The 27,119-nt window shown below is 45.4% G+C and overlaps 3 protein-coding genes across 11 annotated transcripts; all 3 read left to right on the forward strand.

Annotated features, from left to right (window-relative positions):
- Positions 1-786: 786 nt before the first annotated feature.
- On the forward strand, positions 787-6,817 carry PSME3 (proteasome activator subunit 3). 6 transcript variants are annotated; one of them, XM_031966330.1, is made up of 11 exons: positions 790-1,060; positions 1,836-1,868; positions 2,018-2,080; positions 2,452-2,556; positions 3,350-3,398; positions 3,731-3,843; positions 4,061-4,129; positions 4,416-4,483; positions 4,597-4,651; positions 4,798-4,884; positions 5,156-6,817. In XM_031966330.1, the coding sequence occupies exons 1-11, from the start codon at positions 1,019-1,021 to the stop codon at positions 5,234-5,236; spliced, it is 765 nt and encodes a 254-aa protein (XP_031822190.1). In that variant the 5' UTR covers positions 790-1,018; the 3' UTR covers positions 5,237-6,817. The 6 variants fall into 6 exon arrangements, with proteins under 6 accessions (XP_031822193.1, XP_031822190.1, XP_031822191.1 ...); XM_031966328.1 differs by lacking the exon at positions 790-1,060 and adding an exon at positions 1,515-1,717; XM_031966329.1 differs by lacking the exon at positions 790-1,060 and adding an exon at positions 1,519-1,687.
- Positions 6,818-8,629: 1,812 nt separating this feature from the next.
- LOC100931056 (amine oxidase copper containing 2) lies at positions 8,630-16,692 on the forward strand. 4 transcript variants are annotated; one of them, XR_004233868.1, is made up of 5 exons: positions 8,699-10,427; positions 13,595-13,880; positions 14,076-14,205; positions 15,396-15,519; positions 16,008-16,092. XR_004233868.1 is itself a non-coding variant. In XM_003768155.3 (4 exons), the coding sequence occupies exons 1-4, from the start codon at positions 8,840-8,842 to the stop codon at positions 16,272-16,274; spliced, it is 2,271 nt and encodes a 756-aa protein (XP_003768203.1). In that variant the 5' UTR covers positions 8,630-8,839; the 3' UTR covers positions 16,275-16,692. The 4 variants fall into 4 exon arrangements, 3 of the variants coding, with proteins under 3 accessions (XP_003768203.1, XP_031822181.1, XP_031822183.1); XM_003768155.3 differs by lacking the exon at positions 15,396-15,519 and having other exon boundaries at positions 8,630-10,427; positions 16,008-16,692; XM_031966321.1 differs by lacking the exons at positions 15,396-15,519; positions 16,008-16,092 and adding an exon at positions 14,499-15,389.
- Positions 16,693-16,744: 52 nt separating this feature from the next.
- On the forward strand, positions 16,745-24,936 carry LOC100916389 (membrane primary amine oxidase). The gene is made up of 4 exons (XM_031966320.1): positions 16,745-18,714; positions 20,951-21,236; positions 21,656-21,785; positions 23,500-24,936. The coding sequence occupies exons 1-4, from the start codon at positions 16,863-16,865 to the stop codon at positions 23,776-23,778; spliced, it is 2,547 nt and encodes an 848-aa protein (XP_031822180.1). The 5' UTR covers positions 16,745-16,862; the 3' UTR covers positions 23,779-24,936.
- Positions 24,937-27,119: the final 2,183 nt, after the last annotated feature.

A 27,119-nucleotide genomic window follows, 5' to 3' on the forward strand; every position in this document is an offset into this window, starting at 1 on the left:
CGGTCTGTAAGGCCCAAATATCTGTAACCGTACTAAGCAGTACATAAGGAAGTGTATTTCAGAGTCACAAATAAAGAGCTGGGGGGAGGAATCCACAGAGAACGACCTGTGACTTCGATGGCATTGGCCCTAAACTAGTCAGAGAAGGGTGTGGTCCCTTGTGTCTGGCTATGGTTCCTAGGCCTGGCTCTACCACTTAGATCGACCCACTTTCCACCCGCAGGCGTCAGTTTCTTTATCTGTGAAAGCCCGGCGTTGGCACTGGACGCGATCATCCCCCAAGTCCCCTTGGCAAAGCAACTTTTTCAATCTACTGATGATGATCGCAGCCTGCTCCCAGATTAAGGAAAATGAAATGGGCCGAGACCGGCGCGGCGGCGCCTGGGCGCGTATCCCAGGGCCCCGAGGTAGCCCGCCCCGGCCCGAGGCGTGCACCTGCCGGGTTCCACTGACAGCCCAGGACCCGGCCCGCAGTATTGACGTCATTGGCACACGACGGCGCGCCGGCGCCCCGGAGAGGTGAAGACGGCCCAAGATGCCCGAGGCCCTTCTGGCCTCTCTCATTAGCCACGTAACGTTCTGAGGCCCGAAGGAGGAAGGCCCTGGCTCTTGCTGGCCTCCTAGGTGGCCCCTGACTCCGATTCTCTACTCGGAGCTGGTCCTGTGACCACAGACGAGAGAAAGCACAGCCCCTTGGCCTCCGGCCCGAGCGAGCGCCGCGCGTTAGGGCGCGCGTGCGTAAGAGCGCGCGCCAGGCACGTGCCGCCCGAGAGCCTGCCGGCGATTGGCTGTGACGCGACTTCCGCTGTAAGCGGCGGAAGCCGGGCGGGCAAGCGAGTGAGCGAGCAGGGAGGCAGGCAGGCAGGCAGGCAGGCGCCCAGGAGGCAGGCGGCGAGGAAGCGAGGGAGCCAGACAGGCCGGCCGAGGCCCGAAGGAAGCCGAAGCCTGCCCCCGTGCCCAGGTCCTCCGGTTTCCCGTCCCGGAGCCCCCAGCGGAGCGGACGCGGCCCGCCCCGGCCATGGCCTCGCTGCTGAAGGTGGATCAGGAAGTGAAGCTCAAGGTAGCAGCCCCCGCCTCCTCCCCGCGACCCCGCCGGGCCGGTTCCTGACCCCGCGGCGGCCGCCTTTGTCTCCCGGGGGGACTTCCGATCCCGTCGCCCCCTCCCCCTGCCCCGGGCCCGCCCCATCCTGCTACCAGCCCGGCCTGGCCGTCGGCTCTTCCTGGAGGCGGGCGGAGCGTCGCTTCACCCGGGGATGCTATTATTCTGGGGCCGCTGCAGTTGCTGCTACCGGCGCTGGGCTCAGGGAGGAGAGGGGGAAGGCGGTGACGGACACGTGTTGGGCCGGGTTCCGTAGGCAAGCCGCGGCGAAAACCAACCTTCCCTTTATCGCTTGTGCGGCGCCAACCCCTTCCCCCCTGCGGAGGCCAACATCCCACAGGGGCTTGGGGTTGCCCTCGCATCGTCACTGAGGGTTGGGGGGTGCGTTTGTGAGATCACAGCCCCCAAGTCTCCACTCTCCTACAACCCCCCTACCCCTGGGAGCAAGCTGACATAGGGAGGGAGGAAAAACCGACGAGTGTTGGCCCCTATTCCGTGGGTACCACCCCCAAGATGGAAAAATGGATCCTCAAAAAAATAAAATACTTAGAATCTGGGGGTCTCTCGTCTTCTCATTACAACTACAAGGTGAGCAGAGGCACCAGCAACAGTTTTCTGGTGTGTATTTGTGGAGTTTGGGGGGTTTTGTTTGTTTTGCTTTGCTTCTGAGAACACCTGTTCCTTCCGCTACCGGACCCTGGAAGAAAGTTCTGATGTGTGTTCTTGCCCTTTGCAGGTTGATTCTTTCAGGGAGCGGATCACAAGTGAGGTGAGTGATGCAGCGATGCTTCTTGCTGGGTGGGAAGAGAAGACTGATTTAGTTGGGAATACCCAAAAGAGATCACCTGGGGAGTGTGTAGATTGGATGCTAAGAGCCCTCCAGCAAGCAGTAAGTCAACTTCACTGTGTCCCTTTCAGGCAGAAGACTTGGTGGCAAATTTTTTCCCAAAGAAGTTGTTAGAACTTGATAGTTTTTTGAAGGTGAGAGATACTTCCTTTCCCTCCCTTCCCTTCTGTAGCTACCTTTATCCCCAGTTCCCTCAGGATGCTGGACTCCATAGCAAATTGGAATTGTCTGCTTTGTGTTTGATTCTAACACATACATTCTCCTTCCTTGCACCTCAAAAAAGAATTCTTATTCCTTTTCTTTTAACATTGAAGTCATTTCCAGATATAATTGTATCTCTATTCCCCCAAGTCCTTCCTTATAACGAAGAAAAATAGTTAAGCACAAGCAGCTAGCAGTGACCACGTCTGACAGTGACATTCCATACCCATAGCCCCTCATCTTAACACTTAAATCATCTTTACACTTCTATTTAACTTAGAAACATATTTTTTCCTCCTTCCAGGAGCCTATCTTAAACATCCATGATTTAACCCAGATCCACTCAGACATGAATCTCCCTGTCCCTGATCCTATCCTTCTTACCAATAGCCACGACGGATTGGATGGTGTAAGTTTCTCTTTACTACTCTCTGTTGTTGATCTATAGATGCACCTAAACCAGAGTTCTGTTTGTATTAAAGACCTGTTTCAGGGACTAGGAGCCACTTTCTGAGAGTTTAGCATAATCCATCTTGTTTTTGTATTTGTAACATGAGAAGAGACTTAACTATCCCGTTCCTAAAGCTGTTGTGACATCCAACAGTACTGAAATGAACATACGCATTCTCTAGAGGTTATAAGATATCTGGTCCTGGGTAAGACTTTTTTTTTTTTTTTTTTTAACCAGTTGGTATCTCATTCTGTCAAAGATTAGGAAGTTGTTGGCTGTATAAGCTCACCCTTCCTTCTGACTTGTATTTTTGAATATAAAAATTTGATAATATATGTAATGCACTTTGCAAATCTGAAAAGAGGTACTATGTAACTATCAGCTATTTACAGAACTAGTATAGGTCTAAAGCAAGAATTCCCAAATAAATTCAACACCTCCCATTGATCATTTCTTTGTTTAGTATTTATTTAAACAAGGTCAATACCAAATCATCTCTATCATTTGCTTAATGAGCCTAGTCTTTTCAATTAAATTATTTCTTGAGAACAGATTGTTTACTGTCTTTTTATAAGGTATTTTAACACAGTGCCATTGACATAGGCACGTAAATGTTTATTGAATTGAATGGAATCAACAATGAGGGACTTTCAATTTAGGTTTCAGGACTCTATGGGAAGAATATAGGGTAAAGTAATTTAAAAATTGATGTCTTTGAGGAGGATAACACTTAACCTCTGCATGTCCTTAGCCCACTTTGAAGAAGAGGAAGTTGGATGAATGTGAGGAGGCCTTCCAGGGTGAGCACTATCTTTTTCCCCAAACCTATTCCCGTAAGCCTCATCTTGGTTGATTTGGTGTCCAGAGTGCTACAGTCTGATTGCATTTTTCTAGAATTAAATGTATCTGAATTTAGAATTCTGAGTTGCACAAAAACTGCTTTTCATTGAGGCAAGGGAAGTCCTGACCTGACTTTAGGGACATGTGTTGGGGGAAGTGCAAGGGTTGTGTGGGTGAGAGTGCTGAGGAGGAGAAGGGTGGCTTATGAGGCTTTGGGAAGAAGAGAGAAAAATGTCTATACTTCTTCTAGACCGGGGGAAAAAATTTTTTTTGTTGTTTTCTTTCCTACCAGGTACCAAGGTGTTTGTGATGCCTAATGGGATGTTAAAAAGCAACCAGCAGCTGGTGGACATTATTGAAAAGGTGAAACCTGAAATCCGGCTATTGATCGAGAAATGCAATACGGTAAGGCCAGAGTGGAAATGAAAATCATGGTGGATGGGGAAAAGTCTTAATGGGAAGAGGAAAGTGGTTTTGTATTTTACTTATTTTTATTTTTGAGGTGGAAGGGCATTTTCTTGCTTCGCTGCCAAGTTTGTGTTTAATGGTTCTTTTCCTTTCTTCCTTCACACAGTAGTATTTTTCACATAAGTAATCTCATGTTGCTCTGTTTTCTTTCCAGGTCAAAATGTGGGTTCAGCTCCTTATCCCCAGGATAGAAGATGGGAATAACTTTGGTGTATCCATCCAGGTAATGCCTTCTGATTAGATGATAAACTAGATCATATGCTCTCAAGGAGTTTATTTCATTTAGCGCAGAAATGTGGTGATCTTTACATTTGTATCCAACATGACTTTTGCACTTTTGCAAAATACAGGCTCTTGGTTGATTGTCTAATAAAATCCTTAAATGAAAGTCTACTTATGTAGTCGAGCATTTTCTCATCTGCCTTTTTTGGGCCTTACTAGTTGGTGACCTTTGGTGTGTCAGTAGGAATGGATTTGCTTTCACACATCCACCCTTTAATCCCACATAGGAGGAGACTGTTGCAGAACTAAGGACTGTAGAGAGTGAAGCTGCATCTTATCTGGACCAGATTTCTAGGTAAGACTGTTGGGGACTGGCCCAGAGATTGAGGAATAGGGTCAATCTTTGACGACTCCTACTACTTGCTTCCTCCATTTTTTTTTTTTTTTTTTTTTTTTTTTTTATTCCAGATATTACATTACAAGAGCCAAATTGGTTTCTAAAATAGCCAAATATCCCCATGTGGTAAGTGAAAAAATTTTGTTGGCTGGGGGGGATGAAAAGTGTGAAATTGGGAGAAAAATCTTGAATAAGCCCACCCTCCTCCTGGCCCTGAAAAACAGCCACTCCTTTTTCCTTTCCCTTTTCTTTCTTTTCTTCCTATTCTTCAGGAAGACTATCGACGCACAGTGACAGAGATTGATGAGAAAGAATATATCAGCCTTCGGCTCATCATATCAGAACTGAGGAACCAATACGTGAGTGACCCCTTTACTACATAACTCTCCAGTTGCCCTGGCTTCTCTCAGCATTCATCTCCAGGGGGTGGGGGTAAGGGCAGGGGCAGGGGCAGGGGCAGGGGCAGGGTTAGATTCTGATTCTCATCTGAGAGCTCAGGGCCATAAAGTTGGTGATTGATATCCAGTGATCCCATCTCTTGACCTGAAAGCTGTTTGAAGTCCCTATGCCTAGGCTGGATGAGAGCCAGGTGGGTGATTTTCCTTCCCCCTCCCCCAACCTCTCTCTCAGGTCACTTTACATGACATGATCCTGAAAAACATTGAGAAGATCAAGCGGCCCCGGAGCAGCAATGCAGAGACGCTGTACTGAGGCCAGGGCCAGAGCCAGGGGACTCTGTGAGTCTGGCTCAAGACCGACATTGCCTTGGTTTGTTACATGACTATCGAGATGGGGAAACTGGCTGGAAATAGTAATCACACCTCTCTTCTGTTTTTAGTTAGAGTCTAATGAAGCTCTCATGTAGTTCTGTGACGTGTTTACCTCTTATTTCAGGCCTCAGGAACTCTCCTACCCTAGTGCCCATTTCCAACTTGCCCTGTCAAGACTCGTTTCTGGAGTGTTTGCATATGTGTGTTCATGCACACATGCACTTTCTCTTGAACTCTTTTCCCCACCCCACCCCATCTCTGGTATCTTGGTGTGTTTGTCTCCTTTTCAGTTAGTTGGTTAGATATTGGGGGAGTCAGAAGTGAAAGAATTTAGTTTTTCTTTGAGGGAATGGGGGGGGGGGTGTGATACCGTTGCCTCTCTGGTGTAGAGGATCTTTGATTATGGGAATGGGGAGAGAAAGAGGAAGAGGTTGTATTTCCTAAATTGTATCTCCTTACCATGGGACCTTGGGAAATATACCTTTTACTGTCTCTTTCTCATTTTTAAAAAATGTCTTTATTGTGAGGTTTTCAGTTTTTCATATATAGCTTTGCCACCACACATACTCCTGATCTTATTACCAGATCTCCCATCTTTAAGATTTCATCCTAGGTCCAAGAGTCAGGTGTCCAGACTAAAGTGGAAGAGGCTTCAGCTGAGAGGCACAATCTGTTCACCTGAACAGAGAGATGGGAAGGAGGAGGTGAGGGCAGCCACCAATCCTGTGACTCGTTTTGTTGGGAATTGTAACAAAGATTGCTGCCCCAACTGTTTGGTTCTTCTTAAATCAGTTAAAAATTATGGGAGGGGGGTGGTGTTTTCTGAAGCTTAGATCCAGATGCTACTTTTGGGCTTCTTCCTTTTGGAATATTTTTATTTATATTTTTTCCCAAGAAGGATAGGGCATGTGTGTGTGTGTGTGTGTGTGTGTGTGTGTGTGTGTGTGTGCGCGCGTGCGTGTATGTATGTGTGTGTGCGCGTGTGCAACTCTGGGATGGAGCAGAAACATGGAAGAGTCGCTGTCTTTCTCTTGAGAATTCTGGATATATTCCATTATTACAGGTTCTTCAGCCTCTCCCCTCCTCCCTCAGTTCTGTTACCTCTCAGAGAGAGTCTGCTTTTTTTCAGCCAATCAACCCTTTTCCTATGTGTGTTTCCATGTTCCCTTCTGTTTTTCTCTCTCCTCACTTTCCTGCTGGTTTCCACCTGGGATGCATCACTGTCTGTTCCATTATGTTATAGTGAAGGAGTCAGGACATTGTCTTCCCATGAATAATATTCAGTAACAAACCAACTGTGTTTTAGTTGGGCCTCTCCTAGAGCCTGTCCCCTTCCCAGCCTACCTTCTCCCTCTCCACCATGTGTTTCTTGGTGTTGTTTGCTTTTTTGTTTGTTGGATTGTTCTGATGTCCCCAACCCTGCTTCCCCAATCCTTATCCTTTCCCAGCTTCCCTGGATCGTAATGTAAAATCCTTTTACCATGTCAAGAAATTATTAAAAATACAGGTACTTTGACCTTTTTTTAAAGTCACAGACCCCAGTGCGATCCTCAGACAACTGAGGCCAATCTCCATACACACACCTCCTTTTAGGCTGACTACAAATGAGGTGAGCAACCTCTACTCCCCCTTCAGTGATAAAAAGATTGACCTAACAACTGTCTTCCAGTATTAGGGGGAAAGGTGGACCCTTTCTCTGATGGCCCCACCGTCTGTCTTGGTTTATGTTAAAAATGGCACTTCCAGGAGACTTGAGGGTCTCCTACCAATCCCCCACTCCTCTTTTGGCATCTGTGTTCACTCTCCCGATGATTCTCAGAAGCTGCCAGTAGGGGCTGCTGTGCTCTCGTGGAGTTGGTGCAGAGCTTCCTCAGCATTGAACTTCAGAGGCCTACAGTGTTTGAGCTGGAAGGTCATCTGAACCCACACTCCTGTTTTATGGAGGAGCTAATTGACACCCCAAGAAGCAGAACGACTTGTCCAAGGCCTCATTAGTTGGTTAGTGCCAAACCAAGACTTAGACAGCAGCAGTCCCAACTGGCTTGATTGATGCTCTATCTGATGCACCACCATGCCCTTTGCTGTCCTTTTTTCCCCTTGTGCAAAGGAAGGGTCGTAAGAAAGCCAACCTAGTAGCATTCTGTGCCTGTGATTTCATTGATGTGGGAGCGCCCAGCCAGGACCTTCATTTACCATTGTAGATCTTGAATTTCTCTGTCAACTCTAGTATTAGAGAGTTAATGAGAACACCAAGAAGATATTAAGTGACTGGCTCAGGGATATGTTGCCAGGATATGATCTCTGATTTTCAGAAGGGTATTCTCAATTCCTTAAAAACTTTGCATATTGGTACTTAGTCTATGCTCACTTCTAGGAGTGGTGGGGGTTTTTTGTTTTTGGTATATTGGCTGGAATTCCTCGATTTACATCTTTCAAGTATACCTTTCATTTTCCAGTCATACGCTGCTAAGAGCCTGACCTTACTGCCACTCAAAAAAACAACGAAAACTGCTTTTAGTTAAGATTTGTTGTCTTCTACTTATCAGAATCCATTAAAAAAAAAAAAAAAATATATATATATCTATATATATATATATATATATATATATATATAGTGTGGGAAATGGAGATTACACGAAAGGGAGGGCGTCCTAGGATTGTGAGGCAGAGGCACATGTGGGGAAGAATACCTGTCTTTTGCACAGAATGGTCATGTTCTCTAGACCTGGAGCTCAGGAGTTCCCTTTTCTTTGAAAGGCTTGCCAAGGACCTAACTTACTTGTACTAAGGGAAATAGAAACGGGGATAGGAAAGGGGTGGTACAGATGCTGGCTCCCCTTAAGACTAAAATAGAAGAGATGAGAGGTGTAGTGTGTGTATGTATACACACCTGTATGTATACAGCATCAGAATTAAGGAAACTTTGGAGATGTAACTATTCCAATTCTTATGGACTCTAGGGAACTGAGACAACTTCCCCACCTTAGCCCCACAAAGGTAGAGTGACTTGCCCTGTGACTTGAGAATATTATTTCCTGCAGATGCATCCTTTAGGTTCTCTGACTTGCAGTCCAGTGCTCTTTAGTTCTGCACGAGGATGCCTTGTAAGGAGACTTAAAGCAGGAATTTTATTTCCAGCACCTGTTTGGTTGTACTTCAAGATTCTAAAAATTTCTTTACCCTTGATCTATGCTATACTTCAACTAAAGGAAACCCCTAAATTAAAAGTTTTTAACCAACAACATTGGCAGTGATGAAAAGTACCTACATTTTTTATTGTTGTTGGAGCCTGACTCACGGGTGTACTGGGGCTGGGGGTGGGGAGAATAGGGGAGCGGGGGATGGCAATTGGAAAAGCCAAACCACAGAAGAGGAAAATGGAGAGGGCAGGACCAAAGTATGGAGAAAATTACATATCTAGACCAGGGGGTGGAGAGCTTCAGTCCCGTCCCAGGGAGTAGCTTTCTCCCCAGAGTTGGTTCCTGGAGCTGGGAGAAGCAACTGGGACAGCTCTTCCCAGGACTTGATCTGTTTGGTATTCACTATGAATACAAGGGTGGTTCTGGTCCTCCTGGCTCTCTCCGTTGTCACCATTTTTGCTCTGGTTTGTGTTCTGTTGACTGGTAGGGGTGCTTCCGGCCAAACTCCTTACTGCCCCTCACGGACCCCTGTCAGTCAGTCTGGGCTGCATTCTAATAGGAGCCGGCTGTTCTCAGATCTGACCCGGGAGGAGTTGGCCGCAGTGATGCGTTTCCTGGCCCAGCAGCTGGGGACAGGGTTGGTAGATGCAAGCCATGCCAGCCCTTCAGACAACTGTGTCTACTCAGTGGAGTTGCAGCTGCCCCCCAAAGCCGCAGCACTGGCCCACCTGGATGGGGGAAAAGCACCACCCCCCCGCGAAGCTCTAGTTGTGGTCTTCTTTGGCCGTCAGGCCCAGCCCAACGTGAGTGAGTTGGTGGTGGGGCCACTACCAAGCCTTTCCTACCTTCGGGATGTGACCATAGAACGCAGGGGGGGTCCTCTCCCATATTATCGGCGCCCCATGCTGAAGACTGAGTTTGCCCAAATGTGGAAGCACTTGAAGGAGGTAGAGCTGCCTAAGGCGCCTGTCTTCCTGACTTCAGTCTTCAATTATGATGGCTCTTCTTTGGCACCTGTGCCCTCACCTTCTCATGGCTTTGGATCAGGGGAGCGTACCACCTGGCTTGCCCTCCACCAGAATGTCTCAGGTGCTGGCTTTTTTCTGCATCCTGTGGGGCTAGAACTGCTGCTGGATCACGGGGACCTGGATCCAGCTCAGTGGTCCCTCCAGAAGGTCTACTATCAAGGCTACTACTATGAGGACTTGGGCCAATTGGAGCAAAAGTTCAAGGCTGGCCAAGTGGATGTGGTTAGGATTGCTCCACCCTTGCCAGATGGGGCATCCTCTTTGAGGCCTAAGGTACCTCCAGGTCCTTCTCCTCCTCTGCAGTTCTCGCCCCAGGGTCCCCGCTATATTGTCCAAGGGAGTCAAGTAGCCTCTCAATTTTGGACATTTACCTTTGGCCTTGGGGTTTTCAGTGGCATGAGGATTTTTGATGTATGGTTCCAGGGGGAGCGGGTGGCTTATGAGATCAGTGTCCAGGAATGTCTCTCCATCTATGGTGCTCACTCACCAAAGACAATGATGACCCACTACCTGGATAGCACTTATGGGATTGGTCGGCACAGTCGAGGGCTTGTACGGGGAGTGGATTGTCCCTATTTGGCCACTATGGTGGATGCCTATGTGCTGGTGGGGCAAGGGACAGCCCAGTTGCTCCCTGGAGCCTTGTGTGTATTTGAAGAGGCCCAGGGAATGCCTCTTCGAAGACACCATAACCAGGCACAGGGTCGTTACTTTGGTGCCGTGACTGGTTCGGCTCTTGTTATCCGGTCAGTGTCATCTGTGGGCAACTATGACTACATCTGGGACTTTGTATTACACCCTCATGGAGCACTTGAGGGTCGGGTCCATGCCACAGGCTATATCAACACAGCCTTTCTAGGTGGGGGAGAGGATACTCTTCGCTTTGGGAACCGTATAGGGGGACAAGTCCTGGGGACACTGCACACTCATGCCTTTCACTTCAAGTTGGACCTGGATGTAGCAGGTAATTTGGGGTTGGATAACAAGGAATATATGAGGAAAAAGATCCAAAATAACAATCTTTGGAAGGAGGTTGAGGGGATAAAGTTGGAACACCACACAAGTATTATAATGCACTTGGTGAGAGTGACCTGAGCAATTATATTGTCCACTATATGAAGTATCAGGCACAGAGAATCCATGAAAGTTTATCAGATGTCTGGACAGGGTGATGACCTTTGCTTCACATTCTCACGTTAGTTGGAATTATTGTTTTAGGTTTTGTGTTTCTGCATAAACTGATCTCTATTTGCAGCATGCTCTGTGATCAGTGATGCAACATAGGAGATATAGGCAGCTACATAAACTTACAGGGGTCATGGTGGTTTGGGTGAGTTGGGTGGTTACCTGCAGCTGGCTGTTGTGACCAAAGAAGCCTGTGTCACCTAATAGCTAATGTAGAGACCTCAAAGGCTATTGTTTCATTTGAACCTTTCAACCCTGTGAGATAGGAAAATGGACAGTATTCCCCATTACACAGATGAAGAAACTTGAGGAGATTGACTTTCCCATGTGTCCATGATTTGAACCAGTTTTCCCAATTCCTAAGATCAACACTTAAGAGCATGCATTTATGTAGCACCTTAAGATTTTGTCACTTTGACAAAATGAAGTGTACTATCTCAAGTGATGTCCACCTGAGCCTAACTATAAAGGCTACCAGTATATAGCAGGGTTGAATGAAGATGGGAATTTGGGGAACATACTTAGCACAGTATTTCTGTGGATCCAGGGACTTCCTTTAAGGGATCCTCTCAACAGTGTGTGAGAGAAAGGGCATCTCGTTTTTTAATAGAGATGAAATGACTTGCTTAGCGCCACATAGCTAAAAGTGTGTGGGGAAGGGTTTTTGGATGGGTATTCTAGACTCAGTCCGGGGTTCTGTACACTGAGCTATCTAGCTGCTTCCATGTATATTACACTATAGAAGGGACTGGACCTGTGATTTCATTGAACTAGAGAATTCCCGATGAGGAAACTGCCTTTACTGATCCAGGTTGGCACCTTCTCTGTAATTTTTAGTTTTAAAGAATTGCCTATAACTAAGAAATTCACTGACTTGCCATAGCCAAAGTGTATCAAAGGTAGAACTTGAACCCGAGTATTCCAAGGGTAGATTCCATAACATTTTCAGCCATTTAATTATTGAATATATAGATGGGTTTCCTTTTTTTCTATTGCAAATAAAGTAATTATGAATATTTTAAACATGAGCATCCTTTTATAATATCTTAGGGCAAGGGTTCTATAAGAATTGTTAGAACAAAAATAGCCAGTTTTTTTCAGTTTCATTATGTGTTGACATATATATTACTCTGCAAAATGTTTGCACCAGTCTTCAGCTCTATCAACAATTCATTAAAAGTTCCTGTTTTCCTTGCAGTTGCACCAATTTTGATTTTGATTTTTTTTTTTTTTTTTTTTTTTTGCTATTTTTCTCATTCAAGTTGGGTGTGAAGGTAGTAGCTTAATGTTTCTTGGTTTGCACTTTTTATGGTTATTATTATTAGCAGTTTGTAATTCTTTTGATTTGTTTATGTCTCTTGGTCATTGTTCCATTGGTCATGTGTGTGTATGTATGTATAAAATATATATGACAATATATACGTAAGACCTTTATAGATTTTATATCAGACATATAATTGCACTAAAAGCTTTTCCTCCAATTTCACTAACAGTCATTCACATAGTAAGCAGTCTCAAGATTATTGCCCACATTCTTTGACTCAAAACACTGTGGCTGGGTAGAATCCTTCAGAAAGGTTTCTTGAATGAGGTGATATTTGAAATGAATTTTTTAAGAGATGACTAAGGATTCAGTAGGAAAACTCAAGAAGTGAGGGCATTTCCACAGAAAGTATTGCATTTAAGGGCAAATGTATAACAGCATGAGCTGTGTGTGTGTGTGTGTGTGTGTGTGTGTTTAGAGGATATAGAATACTTCAATTTGATTATAAGAGTTCAAGGTGGGGGGGGGGGGGAAGGAAGGGAAGTAACAAGATAAGGCTGGGAAGGTATAATGGTTACAGAGAGTTGGAGAGTCAAGCAGACAAGTCAACTTGGAAGACAAGGGGAGCCAATGATTATTCTTTGAACAGAGGAATGATAGGACTAGAGTTGCTAATAAAATAATGCTGGCAGTAGTATACAGGGTGAGTTTGAGAGCTATAGGGCAGGGAGAATAGAGATTGGAGACCTATGAAGAAGTTATTACAGTTGTCCAGGTAAGTGGTCCTCAGGACCAGTACTAAGGTGGTGATCGTGGAATAGAGAGGGGAGCATAAATTAGTAGAGTATGGCTATGTAAACATTAAGTCTATGTAACTGGCTATGAGAGGGAAAAGAGAAGGGAATGGTCAAAGGTAGCCTTAAGGTTATTATAAATGTGGGAAACTGGTGGAGGGGAAATAGTGGGTACCACAAAGAGTGGTCAGAAGGGAGGAGCAGGTTAAGGGAGAAAAGTGATAAGCTTAATTTGGACATACTACATTTGAGAGTAAAAGAAGAAAGCCAAGAAGACAATAGCTTGATAGGTAGTAAGGAAAGGGAAGATTTGGTTAGGGTAAGGGAAACCTAAGCATGTCTATAAGCAAATGGGAAGGAGTCAAAGATGGATATAAGGAACAAGTTCTGTGACTGAAAGACTGGGACAGAAGTGGAGGGATTTAGCCTTGACAAGAGTTGTAAAGGAAATATTACTCTGAAAACAAGGAAGGAAGGAGTGGATGAATGATGAAAATGTGACATTTTGGAGTGTGGAAGTGAGATGAGAGGATTAGTTCACAAAGGAAGAGTCAGGGTTACACTTTAAGAAAGGAGATATGGAAGGGGTGGAGTTGTGAGTTTAATAGTAAGCTATGAAATAGCCTTGTGGGGAATTTGATAGGGAGTCAATCAGAGACGAGTTGTTCATTATATGGGGAGTCAATCAGATGAATTGTTTATTTTTTTCTAGTTACATGTAAACATTTTCAATGTTCATCTTTCTAAGATTTTGAATCATTCACTTTTTCATCACTCATGTGTGCATGTATGTATGTGTGTGCGTGTGTGTGTGTGTATTATACAATTTGTCTGAATTGATCTCAAATGATGTGTAATCCCATCCCCTACCCTGCCTCACCCCTGCAGGGCTAGAAAATTGGGTGGTGGCAGAGGATGTGGTGTTTGAACCCATAGCTGTGCCTTGGAGTCCTGAACACCAGCTGCAGCGTCCACAGCTGACAAGGCAGATATTGGACAGAGAGAATAAGGCAGCCTTCCTCCTGGGAGATGACCTTCCCAGATACCTGTACCTTGCCAGCAATCACACCAATAACTGGGGTCACCGCCGTGGATATCGGCTGCAGATCCATAGTCCTGCTGGAGTACATCTACCCCAGGAGACCAGCATGGAAAAGGCATTCAGCTGGGGAAGGTGAGGAAGGGAGGAAGGGTTCTGGGTGGGAAGAATCAGGAAGAAAGGGTACAATTCGTTAGCTCCATCCTTTCCTCCAGATCAAAGGGCGAAATATCTCCCAGCATCTAGAGAGAAGACTAATTATATAAAGATTCCACCCCAATCCCTAACTAAGGCCTCAGGCTTATCTGGAGCCCCCAACCTCATGGTTAGGTATCAGCTGGCAGTGACTCGCCGGAAAGAGGAGGAGCCACAGAGCAGCAGCATCTACAACCAGAATGATCCCTGGACACCAACTGTGGTTTTTGCCAACTTCATTGACAATGAGCTGCTCTCTGGGGAGGTCAGTTGCCCTAGAGATGGATGGGGGCAGGGGGGGGGGGGGGATGGAGAGGAATTACCAAGTCTCCAAGTTTGTTCAGTCTTTTTGACTAACTTGCCAGTCCTTAGACTTTGACTTTGGGTGTCTGAGCCATTTGGAAGGATGGGGACTTGTTTGATATTCAACACCAGAAACAATGATTAGCATTAAGTGTCTGCTATATGCAAGGTCCTGGGGCACGGAAAGTAAGTGGTAAAGCTGGATTCAAACCTACATGTCCTGAAACAAAATCCAGTTCTGTTTCTATTATTTAGATAATCACAGGTCAAAGTAATGCACAAGTATAAAAAATGCGCAAGAAATCATCATGGAAATTGTTGGTGTGAATAGAGGAATCAGAAGGTTTTATGGTAAAAGTGGCATTTGAACTGGGTTTTAAAGGCTACATTTATCAAGGTGCAGATTGAAAACAGAGTGTCCAGAATACCATAAACAAAGGTATGCAGGTAAGAGAGTACAGATATATTCAGGAGAGAAGTCTAAGTTGACTGGAGTGTAGTCTGTAGAGGAGAGCAGTATGTGATAAGGTTGGAAAGATAGTATTGCTATAAATAAAGACCATGAATATCAAGGGAAGGATTAGAATGAGTTTTACTTAGTAAACAATAAATAGCCTAAAAGACATTTGAATAGTGAAATTGATGACTGAATCAATGCATAGAGTTTAATGTTGGCAGCAATGAAAAATAAACTTGAGAGTAGTAAAGGGTGAAGGCTGAAACTATGGGAAACTTTTAATATTCCAGGTGGATGGTAATGAAGGTTGATATTAAAATGGTGAAAGTAGGATAAAAGAGATAATGATGATAGATGTGTGAAAGGTTTCAAACATACAAACAACAGAATTTGGTAAGCTGATTGGATATGAGCAATAAGGGAACTTTAATCAAGGAAATTGGATGAGTCAGTGACAGAAACGTTGAGGAAAAGTGTTGAGTAAAATTCTATTTTGGATGTGCTGAGCTTGAGAGGTTTGTCCAGGTAGAGATAAACAGTAGATGTTTGTAGACGCAGATGTGGAGCTTAGGTCAGGGCTGGAGACTTAGATGTGTGAATCCCTTGAATAGAGGGAGGGAAGGGAAGAGAGAAGGGAATAAGTATTTTTATGTGCCAAGACACTGTGCTAAGTGCCTTACACATATTATTTGAAGGTGTTAGAGGATAAAGGAAAAATATAGAGGAAGAAAACCAAGGACCGATGTGGAACCTTGATGTTGAAGTAGCAGCAAAAAAGACTGGAGCTATTGGACTGGAGGGAGGAGAACCAGGGAGAAGGTGATGCCTCAGAAGTCAAGGAATGAGAGAACAAACCGGGAGCATGTTGTTGTCAATAATGTTAAAAAATAATGCAGAGTTTAAGGAAGAAGATTGGGGGTGGGGGGTGGGGGGGGTGGGGGAAGACCCTTGAATTCAGCAATTGAGAGTAGTTACTGGTAGCCTCTGAGAGCAATTTCAGCAAAATTGGTGGGGACAGATGCCACATAGCCTGGGATAGAAAGGAAACGGAGGCCCCTCCTACCTCCTGGGGTGATTGCTCAGACCAGAGGACAAATCATCCCGCAGCTGGCTTCACCGGGAGCAGCTAGGACAATGGATCTTGTGGGAGATGGGGAAGTATGGTTGATACACCCTGACTTGTACTGTTGAGCTGAGTGTTGGGCACTGACAATATTGGGGGGACTCCTCCTCCCTGCCAGGTTGGGGGAGGGTGGGCAAAGTCCATCCTCACCAGCGAGGCCCTCATTCTTTCCTCTTTTTCCCAGGACCTGGTTGCCTGGGTTACAGCAAGCTTTCTGCATATCCCCCATGCAGAGGACGTCCCCAACACAGTGACTTCGGGAAATGGCGTTGGTTTCTTCCTCAGGCCCTACAACTTCTTTGATGAGGACCCTTCTGCCTTTTCCCCTGATGCTATTTACTTTCGGGATGATCAGAATGCTGGGATCTGCGACATTAACCCCATTGCCTGCCTCCCGGATTTGGCTGCCTGTGTGCCTGACCTGCCTCCCTTTTCCTACTATGGCTTCTAATTCTGCTTAAAACCCTGACATCTGGGTCGTGTCTTTTGTAACTCCCCTGTCTCCAGTCATTCTTTCCCATCCTTTTCCTTACTTGGTCCACTTACCTGGCACATTCTTCAAGTCAGCTGGGAATCATTCCATGCATCCCCTCTGAACTCAGCCCCACCCTGTTCCCTAGTCCTGTCATGTTCTTTATTCTTTCTCATTTCCTTTCTTGGTTCTTTAAGAACTTAACCTTTCTCTGCCCTCTCCCCAGAATTTTCATGGGGGAGGAAGTGGGGGGCTTCAGAAGGAAGAAAGCTGGGGAGGGGAAGAGTCAGAATTTTGATTTAGGAAAGAGGGAAACTGGGAGGATGGGAGTGTATGAGGAATAAATTTCCCTTGGAGGCTGAACAATATTTTGCAACTAAAGGAAAGGCCACATCTGGAAGTGGGAGGGAGGGAGAGAATAGGGTGGAAGAGAAGGAGGGAGGCTGGAAAAGGGGGATGGGGGTAGGACAGAGGACATAGCACTCAGCCCCTTCTTTCTCCTGTGTTCCTCTCATTTTCTTTCCCCATGCATGACCCCCAGCTCTGCCTCTGGAAGCAGGACCCCATATGAAAGACAGATCCTTATATGGTTCAGCTCAGGCTCCAGTGGCCCCTGTTTCAGTTTCGCCTCCACCCCCAGCCGGCCCGCCCTTGGTCCTCCCATCCCTCCGACCCTCCCCCCTGCTGTCTGGGCCCTACACTTTCTCTCATATCTCAGCAGTCTGGCAGCTTTGCCCCGTGGCCAGGCACATAACCCCAAGCACTGCCCTTGCCTGGAGATACCCCCCTCCCCATCCCCCTTTCTATTTAGGTCTGACTGTCCATGTTGCCATGAACCTGAGGACAGCCCTGGTGCTTCTGGTCATCTCCATCATCACCATCTTTGCTCTGGTTTGTGTCCTGCTGACCGGCAGGGGTGGGGGACGGCCCAGCTCACCTCCCCAGTGCCCCACCCTGACGACCCAGAAGAACCTGTTCAGGCCGCACCCGGACCCTAGTCGGCTGTTCTCAGACCTGAGCCGGGAGGAGCTGGCCTCCGTCATGGGCTTCCTGACCCAGAGGCTGGGGTCAGGGCTGGTGGATGCAAGCCTGGCCAAACCGTCTGATAACTCTGTCTACTCAGTGCAGCTGCAGCTGCCCCCAAAGGCCGCAGCCTTGGCCCACCTGGACAGGGGGGCCCCTCCACCCCCCCGGGAGGCTCTAGCCATCGTCTTCTTTGGCCAGCAGGCCCAGCCCAATGTGAGCGAGCTGGTGGTGGGGCCGCTGCCCAACCCTGCCTACCTTCGGGATGTGACTGTAGAACGTCACGGGGGCCCCCTCCCCTATTACAAGCGCCCACTGTCCTCAAAGGAGTTCGAAGAAGTGAGCAGGATGATCTCCGAGCATGCGCTGCCTCGTGTCAGTGGGCTCCTCCATCGCTGCTGCTACTACAAGGAGAACCTGGTGTCCATGACCACTGCCCCCCGGGGCCTGCGCTCGGGGGACCGGGCCACCTGGTTTGGGATCTACTACAATGTCTCAGGGGCTGGCTTCTACCTCCACCCCGTGGGGCTGGAGCTGCTAGTAGACCACGGGGCCCTGGACCCTGCTCAGTGGAGAGTTCAGCGGGCCTTCTACAATGGTCGGTACTACGAGAGCCTGGAGGTCCTTGAAAGAGCGTTTGAGGGAGGCCGGGTGGAGGTTGTAGAGATAGCACCCCCCAGCTCCAAGGCGCCTTCATCCCTCAGGCCCAGGGTCTCCCCAGGTGCTCTTCCCCCACTGCAATTCTCTCCCCAGGGCCCCAGATACCACGTCCAAGGCAGCCAGGTAGCCTCCCCTCTCTGGACCTTCACCTTCAGCCTGGAGTTGTTCAGCGGCCTGAGGATTTTTGACATCCGGTTCCAAGGCGAGCGCGTGGCCTACGAGGTGAGCCTCCAGGAGGCTTTGACCATCTATGGCGGCAACTCCCCGGCAGCCATGATGACTCGCTATTTAGACGGAAATTTTGGCATGGGCCTGTTCTCCACACCGCTGACGCGAGGAGTGGACTGTCCATACTTGGCCACCTACGTGGACTGGGACTTCCTTGCAGATTCTGGGGCTCCAAGAACCGTCCGCGATGCTCTGTGCATATTCGAACAGAACCAGGGCATCCCCTTGCGGCGGCACTACTCTGATATTTTCTCCTACTACTACGGGGGTCTCCCAGGGACAGTGTTGGTTGTCAGGTCTGTGTCCACTCTACTCAACTATGATTACGTGTGGGACATGGCCTTCCACCCCAACGGAGCCATAGAAGTCAAGTTTCATGCTACCGGCTACATCAGCTCAGCCTTTTTATTTGGTGCTGGCCGAAGATATGGGAACCGGGTTGGCGAGCACACCTTAGGGACCATCCATACCCATGCTGCTAACTTCAAGGTTGATCTGGATGTGGCAGGTAAGGGGGTCTTGTAGGCTCCTGGGGGAGAGGCCCTGAGGGAAAAGGGCATAGGTTTGAATTCTCATCTTTTGCTTTATGTTTGATATCTTGAAGTAATCAATCCATCCATTCTTTCATCAAATGTTGGTCAAGCATTTACTATGTGCAAAGAACAAAAACCAGGTAAGATGTCAGATAAATAGAAACCCTCTGGAAGCTTACAGTCTAATGGGGAGATAAGATGGAGATATAAACATATCCGTGATTGAAAGTAGAGGGTCACATATGCTGTTGTGTAGAATGTTGCATAAGTTCACTGAAGAGAGAGATCACTTCTAGCTGGAGAAATGAGAAGGTTTCATGGAGGTCAAGAGAATTTAAACTGGGTTTTAAAGGATGGGGAATCAGGTGAAGAAGGGAAAAAGGGCATTCCAAGAGACAACAGTGAGCAAAGCACAGAGTTAGGGAACACAGGGTGTGCAAGAAGAGTCGGGAACAGGGCAAAATCTCGTTTGATTGGAAGCATAGGATACAAGTAGGGGAACTGTAGGAGATTAAGTTGGGAAAAGTTGGTGTCAGTTAGACTATAAAGAGCTTGAATGTCAGCATGAGAATGTTATTTTGCTAGTTGCTCAAAGCTATATATTAGGAAAACTTTTTAAAAAAAAACTATTTGAACTATTATTTTAAGTATATTCTCTTGTTTCCCATGATCTTGGGGATCAAAGTTAGCTAGTGATTTTCTACCTGGTTTCTTGTTCTTCAATCTTAGAGCACCTGAAGAATCCTTATATAAGAAGACATTTACATGACAGAGTCATGGGAACTATTATGGTTTAGGGAACAGTCTAACCTGTGATCTCATTTTTCTTTCCTGGCTTCTCTGGAGGATTGTGAGTGTTTCCCAAGTCTAACTTAAGCCCCAAAACTCATGGTTTTTGCTCCCGTTGGCCCTGATTTCTGCAACCAGAGCAGAGTAGGGCTTTGGATTTTGCTGGGTATTACATTCCAACAGCAATCTCCCAAGAGATTTGGCAGAGAGGCATATGTGGAGAAAAACTGGCCAGAGAAAAAAGAGTCAATTTCTGTTACCAAGAAATATCTACCTTTCTCACATTTATTCTGTCCCCTCTAATACAGTATATTTAGCTAACAGAGGGTAATGTGCACATTTGCACTCTGGAGAATCATAAATTTCAAGTAGGGAGAGATTTCAGGGGCCATCATGTACACCTTCTCATTTTACACAGGAAGAGACTGAAGCCCAGAGAAGTTAAATGACTTGCCCATGAGTCTTAATTTGAACTCCACACAGTCTTCAAGGAAGTCTCTGGTAGTTGTCATCAATCTTTCCAAGACTTTTCTAATGTACCTTGATTTCCCTAATTCTCTGACCTTGGCAAAGGCTGAAAATGCTTCTGTATGTATAGTATATATGAATAACTGTGTAAAAATGTCATTTTCTCATGAAGAATAGTCTTTTTTTTAATGTCTTTGATCTGTCATTTCTTGACTTTCCTTGTAGACAAATGGCTTCTAGTGCTTAGCACAGTATATGGCACATAGTAGGCACTTAATAAATGCTTATGGACTGACAGACTGAACATTCCATTAGTCACTACTTATTAAAAACATCTTTTAAAATGGTCTTTGTGATTCAGCTGTGTGTATTGTCTCCACTTTACATGGGCAAGTTCTTGCAAGTACCAGATGAAGAGTAGTATTGGAGCATCTGGGATTATTACTGGGGTTGAGAATTACTGAGGAAAGAACACCTCCAAATTTTGGTGTAATTTTGTCATTTTAGCCAAAGGATAGGGGAGATTATAGGAAGGTATGAGATTTTGTTGTTGTTGGGTCATTTCAGTTGTATCTACCTCTTCATGACCCTATTTGGGATTTACTTGGCAAAGATATTGGAGTGCTTTATTTACCATTTCCTTTTCTAGCTCATTCTTACAGATGAGGAACTGAGGCAAATAGGGTTAAGTGATTTGCCTAGGCTCACACAGCTAGTAAGTGTCTCAGGCTAGATTTGAACTCACAAAGAAGAATCTGCGTGAATTTAGGTCTAGCATATTGTCTCTTGTATCACCTAGCTGCCAAAGAAGGCATGAGGTATTTGTAATTTAATCCTGTATTAGTCTTTGATTCTACCCCAATTTTCTCCCCCAGCCCCGGGGTTATTGGACTAGGTAGTCCAGAAAATAACTATGTAGATGATTAACTACCATCCTTCTCCTTAACTTTGTAGGACAGGAGAACTGGCTGGTGGCAGAGGACATGGCATTTGAGCCTAGGCCTGTACCCTGGAGCCCAGAGCATGAGATGCAGCTGATGCAGCTGACTCAAAAAACACTGGAAAGAGAAGACCAGGCCGCTTTCCCCTTCGGGAGCACCACTCCTCGATACCTCTACCTGGCTAGCAATCAGACCAACGCCTGGGGTCACCGTCGGGGATACCGGATCCAGCCCATCAACTTCGCAGGGCAGCCATTGCCCCAGGAAAGCGACATAGAAAGAGCCTGCAGCTGGGGGAGGTCAGGGACTGGGGCTAGCCTGTGGGGGGAAGGGCACAGGTACTCTGTCTATACTATGCAGAAACTGGCTGCAGAAGCAGTACAGAATATGAGGATTGTAGATCTTAGGAAGACACTAAAATGGGGTGAGTCAAGAGCTCAGCTCATCAATTTTTCTAGAGATCTTTGTTGTATATGAGAGAGATTTCCACCTGCCTGGGATGGGACGGGGCCATCCTACCCAGAGACAGGGAAACAATCCAGCAGAGCCTAGGAAAGCACTGTAAATCCCAGGATAAGGTGAACAATTCTAGAGTAATAATGGAAAAGGGGGAGGAAGAGGGAACAACCTGAAGATTCTTGTTCCTTTTTTATACTCCCTTCTGGTGGGATCATAGCATCTTCCACCTGGGAGTTCTGACCATAGTCCCTGATATTAGGTACCAACTGGCAGTGACACAGAGGAAGGACGAAGAACCTTCGAGTACCAGTCTCTATAATCAGAATGATCCCTGGACTCCTACTCTGAACTTCACTGATTTCATCAACAATGAAACCATAGCAGGCAAGGTAGGCAACCTATGGGGCAAGAGGAGAGGGTGGGAGAGCAAGGGTGGATGAATCTTCTTCCCTATGGTTTGCTCTCTGTCAAACCAAATTCTCATAGAGGATGCCCCCAAAGTTTTAATTATAATAAGTATAATACTTAAAAGAACAGTAAGACTTGGGATACTCTGATTAAATTTGGATAAAGTGGTGGGTTCCCTAGAACAGAAGTGTCAAATCTACCTACCTGCCTGGGCCACATGTGACTTACAGCATCCACTAGTCTGCTTCAATCTGATTAAAATGTCATTGAGAAATATTTAACAAAACAAAACAAAAAAAAAATAGTACAGAAATAATGTTAATATGTAGTTTTCTAAGTCAATATGCTGCCTATAGGGTTCCTTATATTGGGGCCTTCTATTTGAGTTTTTCAGAGAGCCCTTTCTAACTTCAGAATATAGCTGATTTTTGCCTTCCTTAGACTTCAGAGAAGCTCTTCATTAGCCCTTTACCAAGGTCTTCCCATACCATCTTGAGCCAGTGTTTGGTAACAACATGACCTTACTTATGAGACTGTGTGCTGAGGTTGGGGGTAGAATATATTTCCTTTCTTGGAAGCTCCCATTGGCTCTGCCATGATCTGGTGTACGCTTTCCTCCTAATGGGCGCCTCTTTCCAGATACCCCCACTATACACAACACCCTCTCTGACTTCTTTTGTCTTCCCTCAAATAGAAATGATTCTTAAGACAGAAATGCAGATGAGACCAAGCTCAGAGGTCCAGATCTAGGATCACCAAGCAGGATTCTCTGGATCCGTGTAGTAGTGGGGTGGGGGAGGGGGAGGAGACGAGTTCCTGTGATTTTCCATAGACCATTTGTTAACCCACTCCCCAATTCCCTCCTCCCCATGTCTGAAATGTACTCTCCACTCCTCCCCTCCACCTCCAAGAATTCCTCCCTCCCTTCCAAATATCTGCAGGGACCATCTCCTAAAGGCTTATTCACATATTCCCACATATCAACACGCATTTCCTTTACTTTACATTTACTTTGTATACTTTATTTTTACTGTATATGCCGTTTCCTCCCCTAGAATGTAAACTCTTTGGGGGCACGGATAGGTCATTTTTGTCTTTATCTCCAACATCTAGGCTGTTGTAAGTACTTACCTTTGCGCTGGATGTGTATCAGATGAGTAAGTGGAAGTCCTGCTTTGGAGGCAGCTAAGGGATAAAGCATTGGGACTGGAGGACCTAAATCTCACTCTGGCCTCAGGCACTCGCTAGCTGTGTGACCCCTGGCAAATCACTGGAGCTGTTTGTCTTTATCCTCTGGAGAAGGAAATGGCAAACCCCATATGGAAGGAGTAGTTGGACACGACTGGACAACAGCTGGGGGAGAGGGACACAGGAAGCACTACCAGCTGATGAGAAGGGGACATCTGGGTCCCCCCATGCCCATCAGCACTGTCTTGCCATCTCTTTAGGACAGAAGCAGAGTGAGAGGCCGTTTGTAAATACTGTTTACATATATATATATATATACACACACACATACACATATGTAAATACAGTTTCATGGGGCTTCTTTCGGTTCATTGGCAAGGGGTGTTTAGCAGGATTGAGGTTCCTTTTTCCGCGGGGCTGGAAGGGGAAGTTATTTTGCCAGACTGGGTCCTCCCTTCCAGGGAGCGCGTTTCATCCCTGAGCCCTTTCTCTTGTCTTCTCCTCCAGGATCTGGTCGCTTGGGTGACCGTTGGCTTTTTGCACATTCCTCATGCAGAGGACATCCCTAACACACTGACCGTGGGAAATGGCGTCGGCTTCTTCCTTCGACCCTATAACTTTTTTAACGAGGATCCATCTGTCCAGTCTCCTGATGCCGTCTACTTTCAGAGTGACCAGGATGCCAGGCTCTGTGAGGTCAACCCTGTTTCATGCCTTCCAGAGATGGCTGCCTGTGCTCCTGACCTCCCTGATTTCACCCACGGTGGCTTCAGAAGAGAGCCTTAGAGCCTGGCTACGAACCTCGGCATCCAGCTAGGGAGGAGAGCCGGAGCCTGGGATGCCGTGCAGCGATAGATACCAGGCCCCCAGCTCTGTAGCTACCCTCTCCACTGTTGCCAGGCCGCCTTTTTCTTCCCTGAATGTACCACTGCACTTTTGCAAATCAGTGAAGACTCCCTCAGTCTCGCTTTTTCTAAAACATGTTGAATTCCTGATTCAGAGAGGAAAGAGAGTATCCTCCCTGACCCTGAAGGGATGGCCAAACTGTGACCTAAAACGTTTAATCTTTTCCCTCCTTTGACTTCTCCAGATTTGCTGCAATCACAAGACTGTCCTGCTTCCTTCCTTATTCTGGGACATGAGGGATAAAGTTGTTCAGGAGCTGGGGGAGGGAGTGGGGGGAAGGGGAGCTTAAGGCTATGCTGTGGTGGGGGATATGTAGGGTAGAAGGAGTCTTCCCAGAACATGCCAGAACCAGATATTCCTGTGGACTCCAGGGCAGTCTCATCTAAGCCTGTATTTACAGAGCTGTTGGAAATATCATTTGTCTCTTCTCCAGCCATAACTCTCTTTTTACTTTTCCAACTTCTTGGGATTTATATTCATTCAATCACCTTCCAGTATTTATTAAGCAGCTGCTATGTGTCAGACACTATGCTAGACAAAGAATGAAACAATCCCTACTCTCAAGGACTTCAGACTCTGACATTCCATAAGATATAAGATCCTTGAGGGCAGGGATCATTTTTCCCCCCTTTTTAGTCTGTATCACTAGGGCCTAGCATAGTACCTGGCTTTTAGTAAATGTGCTTACAAATGCTTTCAGATTTTTCTGCCAGTGCCAGGAGGATGAAATTCTGTGCCAGGGGTGCCCTTGCCATTTGCACTCTCATTCCCACCCCACCCCATCTCTCATCACCTTAAAGTCTGTCCTCTTCTTCCTGTGGTTCTAAGAATGCAATGAGCGGTGATGTTTTTGGTGAGAAGATAATAATTCTTATTTAGCCCACTATAAAGATCTCCCCATCATGCCTTTGTTCATATGTGTCAGTATGAGGGGTGGAGGTTATGTAGAGATCTTTGTCACTCTCAGATGTAATAAAAATTCCCTAATGAATCTTATATTGTTTATACCATCCCAATAAATTTCTTCTGGGTCCTTAACTTTTCTAGGAATAGTGTGAATTTATTGATATTTGTTTGTGAAATGATAAAACAAAGTTCAGAGCAATAGTAGCAGCTTAAATCAGAAAATTTTGGATGGAGGGAAGAGGGTGGTAGGAAGACGAAGGGTTTATTTGCTCTTAGTGCTGTGGAGAATTGGATGCTTACTAGATCAACTGACATGAACAAAACTCTATAATAAATAATTACTCTGACCTCAATACCTTGCTGTCCAATCTAGTGAAGGGATGCAAATGAGCTCGAGTTTTACAATGTTGGGATTGGTTTAGCCTCATTTAAGCTAACTCCCATCCTCCCCTTCCTCCCTGATTCTCCCCAGTGACCTCACATCACCTATAACTTCTTGGAATGAGTGCACATTTAAATGGGTAATAAACAGGAACTGAGATATTTATTCTTGAGGAGGAGGCAGATGGGCAAGAACCAAGAAAAAATAATTTGTCCACATTTCTTAGGAAACTCGTGAGGCTTCTGGCACCTGCTACATGTACCTTCCTTTGGTTTCTATCTTGGAAAAAAATTTAATTTTTGTTAGCACATTTGTCCTGGGAATATAAGCATGGGGTGCATGCATAGATGGGTGCCTTTCTCCATCCTAAAGTCTTAAGCTCTCACATACAGTAACATAGTCCCATGTGCTGTTTGTGTTGTGGGAGAGGGTACATCAATCAAAGTAGCAGATCAGGCCCATGGAGCAGAGAAGCTCCAGTGTATGAGCAGAGACCATGCTGATCACCACACAGCATCCATAGCTGTCCTGTTTTTATTTCCAGTTCCCTTTTCTTAGAAAGAGGGTGTAAATAGAGAGCTGACCCAGGAATCAGAAGGACCAGAGTTCAAATCCAGCTTCAGATACTAGCTATGTGATCCTAAGCAAGTCACATAATCCTGCTTGCCTCAGTTTCCCCATTCGTAAAATGAGCTGGAGAAGGAAATGGCAATTCATTCCAGTATCTCTGCCAAGAAAATCCTAAATAGGGCCATTGAGAGTTGGACAAGACTAAATAACTACAACTTCTGTTGAAATTTTACTACATTCTTATTTCTATCCTCAGTCCTAAAAAAGTGAAAGGAGACGAGGGCAAGCCACTGAGTTAGAGAGAGAAATTGGGGTTAAGGTGACAAGATTTCAGGGAGAAAATGAAAACAGGGGAAGCTCACCTATCATATATGTTTCTTAAAAACAACAACAAAGAGCCAGGAGGGTTTTCTGTGGCAGGTTTTCCACTTAAAGCTTTTTTCCTGGGTTTTTAGCTTTCTATGCTATAGATAGATGGCCTAGAAAGACATAGATACATACATACACATATACAGATGTGTAATTTTTAACTTCCTATGCCTCCTTTGCATGTCTTTATCTTTTGTTACAAACACAGATTTGTTACCACATTCATTCTCGTCATCCTAAGTTCTAAGGTAACATAAGTATGTTTGGAAATGATAAATTGAAACCTTTCTCATTTATTTTTCAATTAGATCTGAATGTGATTCCTCCTACCACCTATTTAAAAGGATAGATCTTTTTTATTCCTATAAGCAGTCTCTCTCATTTCTATATATAAATACCAAACTTTTAACCAAATACTAAAATTGCAACTTATACAATTTATTAATAATGTAACAACTATTAACACATAGACCTAAATAATTATTTACAATGTTTTAACTGAGAAAGATTACTGTTACTGCCAAACATCATTAGAGCCACTGATAACTTCTTACTTCTGAAACAATAGTCCTATCATTCTATTCACTCTGGATACAAATTAAAATCATCCTCTTCTCAACAGAAATGTTCTTTTTATTTTCATTTCTTTCAAGCCATCACTTTTAATAGCCTCTCTAGAATAAGTAAGCTTGTAATTCAAGATTCTTCTCTCTTAAAGATACAATAATAGTATCTCAAAGCTACAGTAGCAACATAATCTCTGTGGGAAAAGCTATTGGACCTGACATCTCTCCAGACTCAGCTCAGGTGCCACTTCATACATAGTTTTCCTTGCTCTCCATATTCCAATAATTTTATATTTATTTTATTTGTTATAATAAATACATTAAAATGCTGTCAGGTTTCTGTTCTTTTAGATAATTCATATTTCTTTTATTCTCATATCGTATCCCCTAATAGAATGTAGGCCTCTTGAGGGCACGAACTATTTTTT

Source organism: Sarcophilus harrisii, chromosome 4 (genome assembly GCF_902635505.1).
Source record: "Sarcophilus harrisii chromosome 4, mSarHar1.11, whole genome shotgun sequence".
In the NCBI taxonomy this organism is placed as follows: Eukaryota; Metazoa; Chordata; class Mammalia; order Dasyuromorphia; family Dasyuridae; genus Sarcophilus; species Sarcophilus harrisii.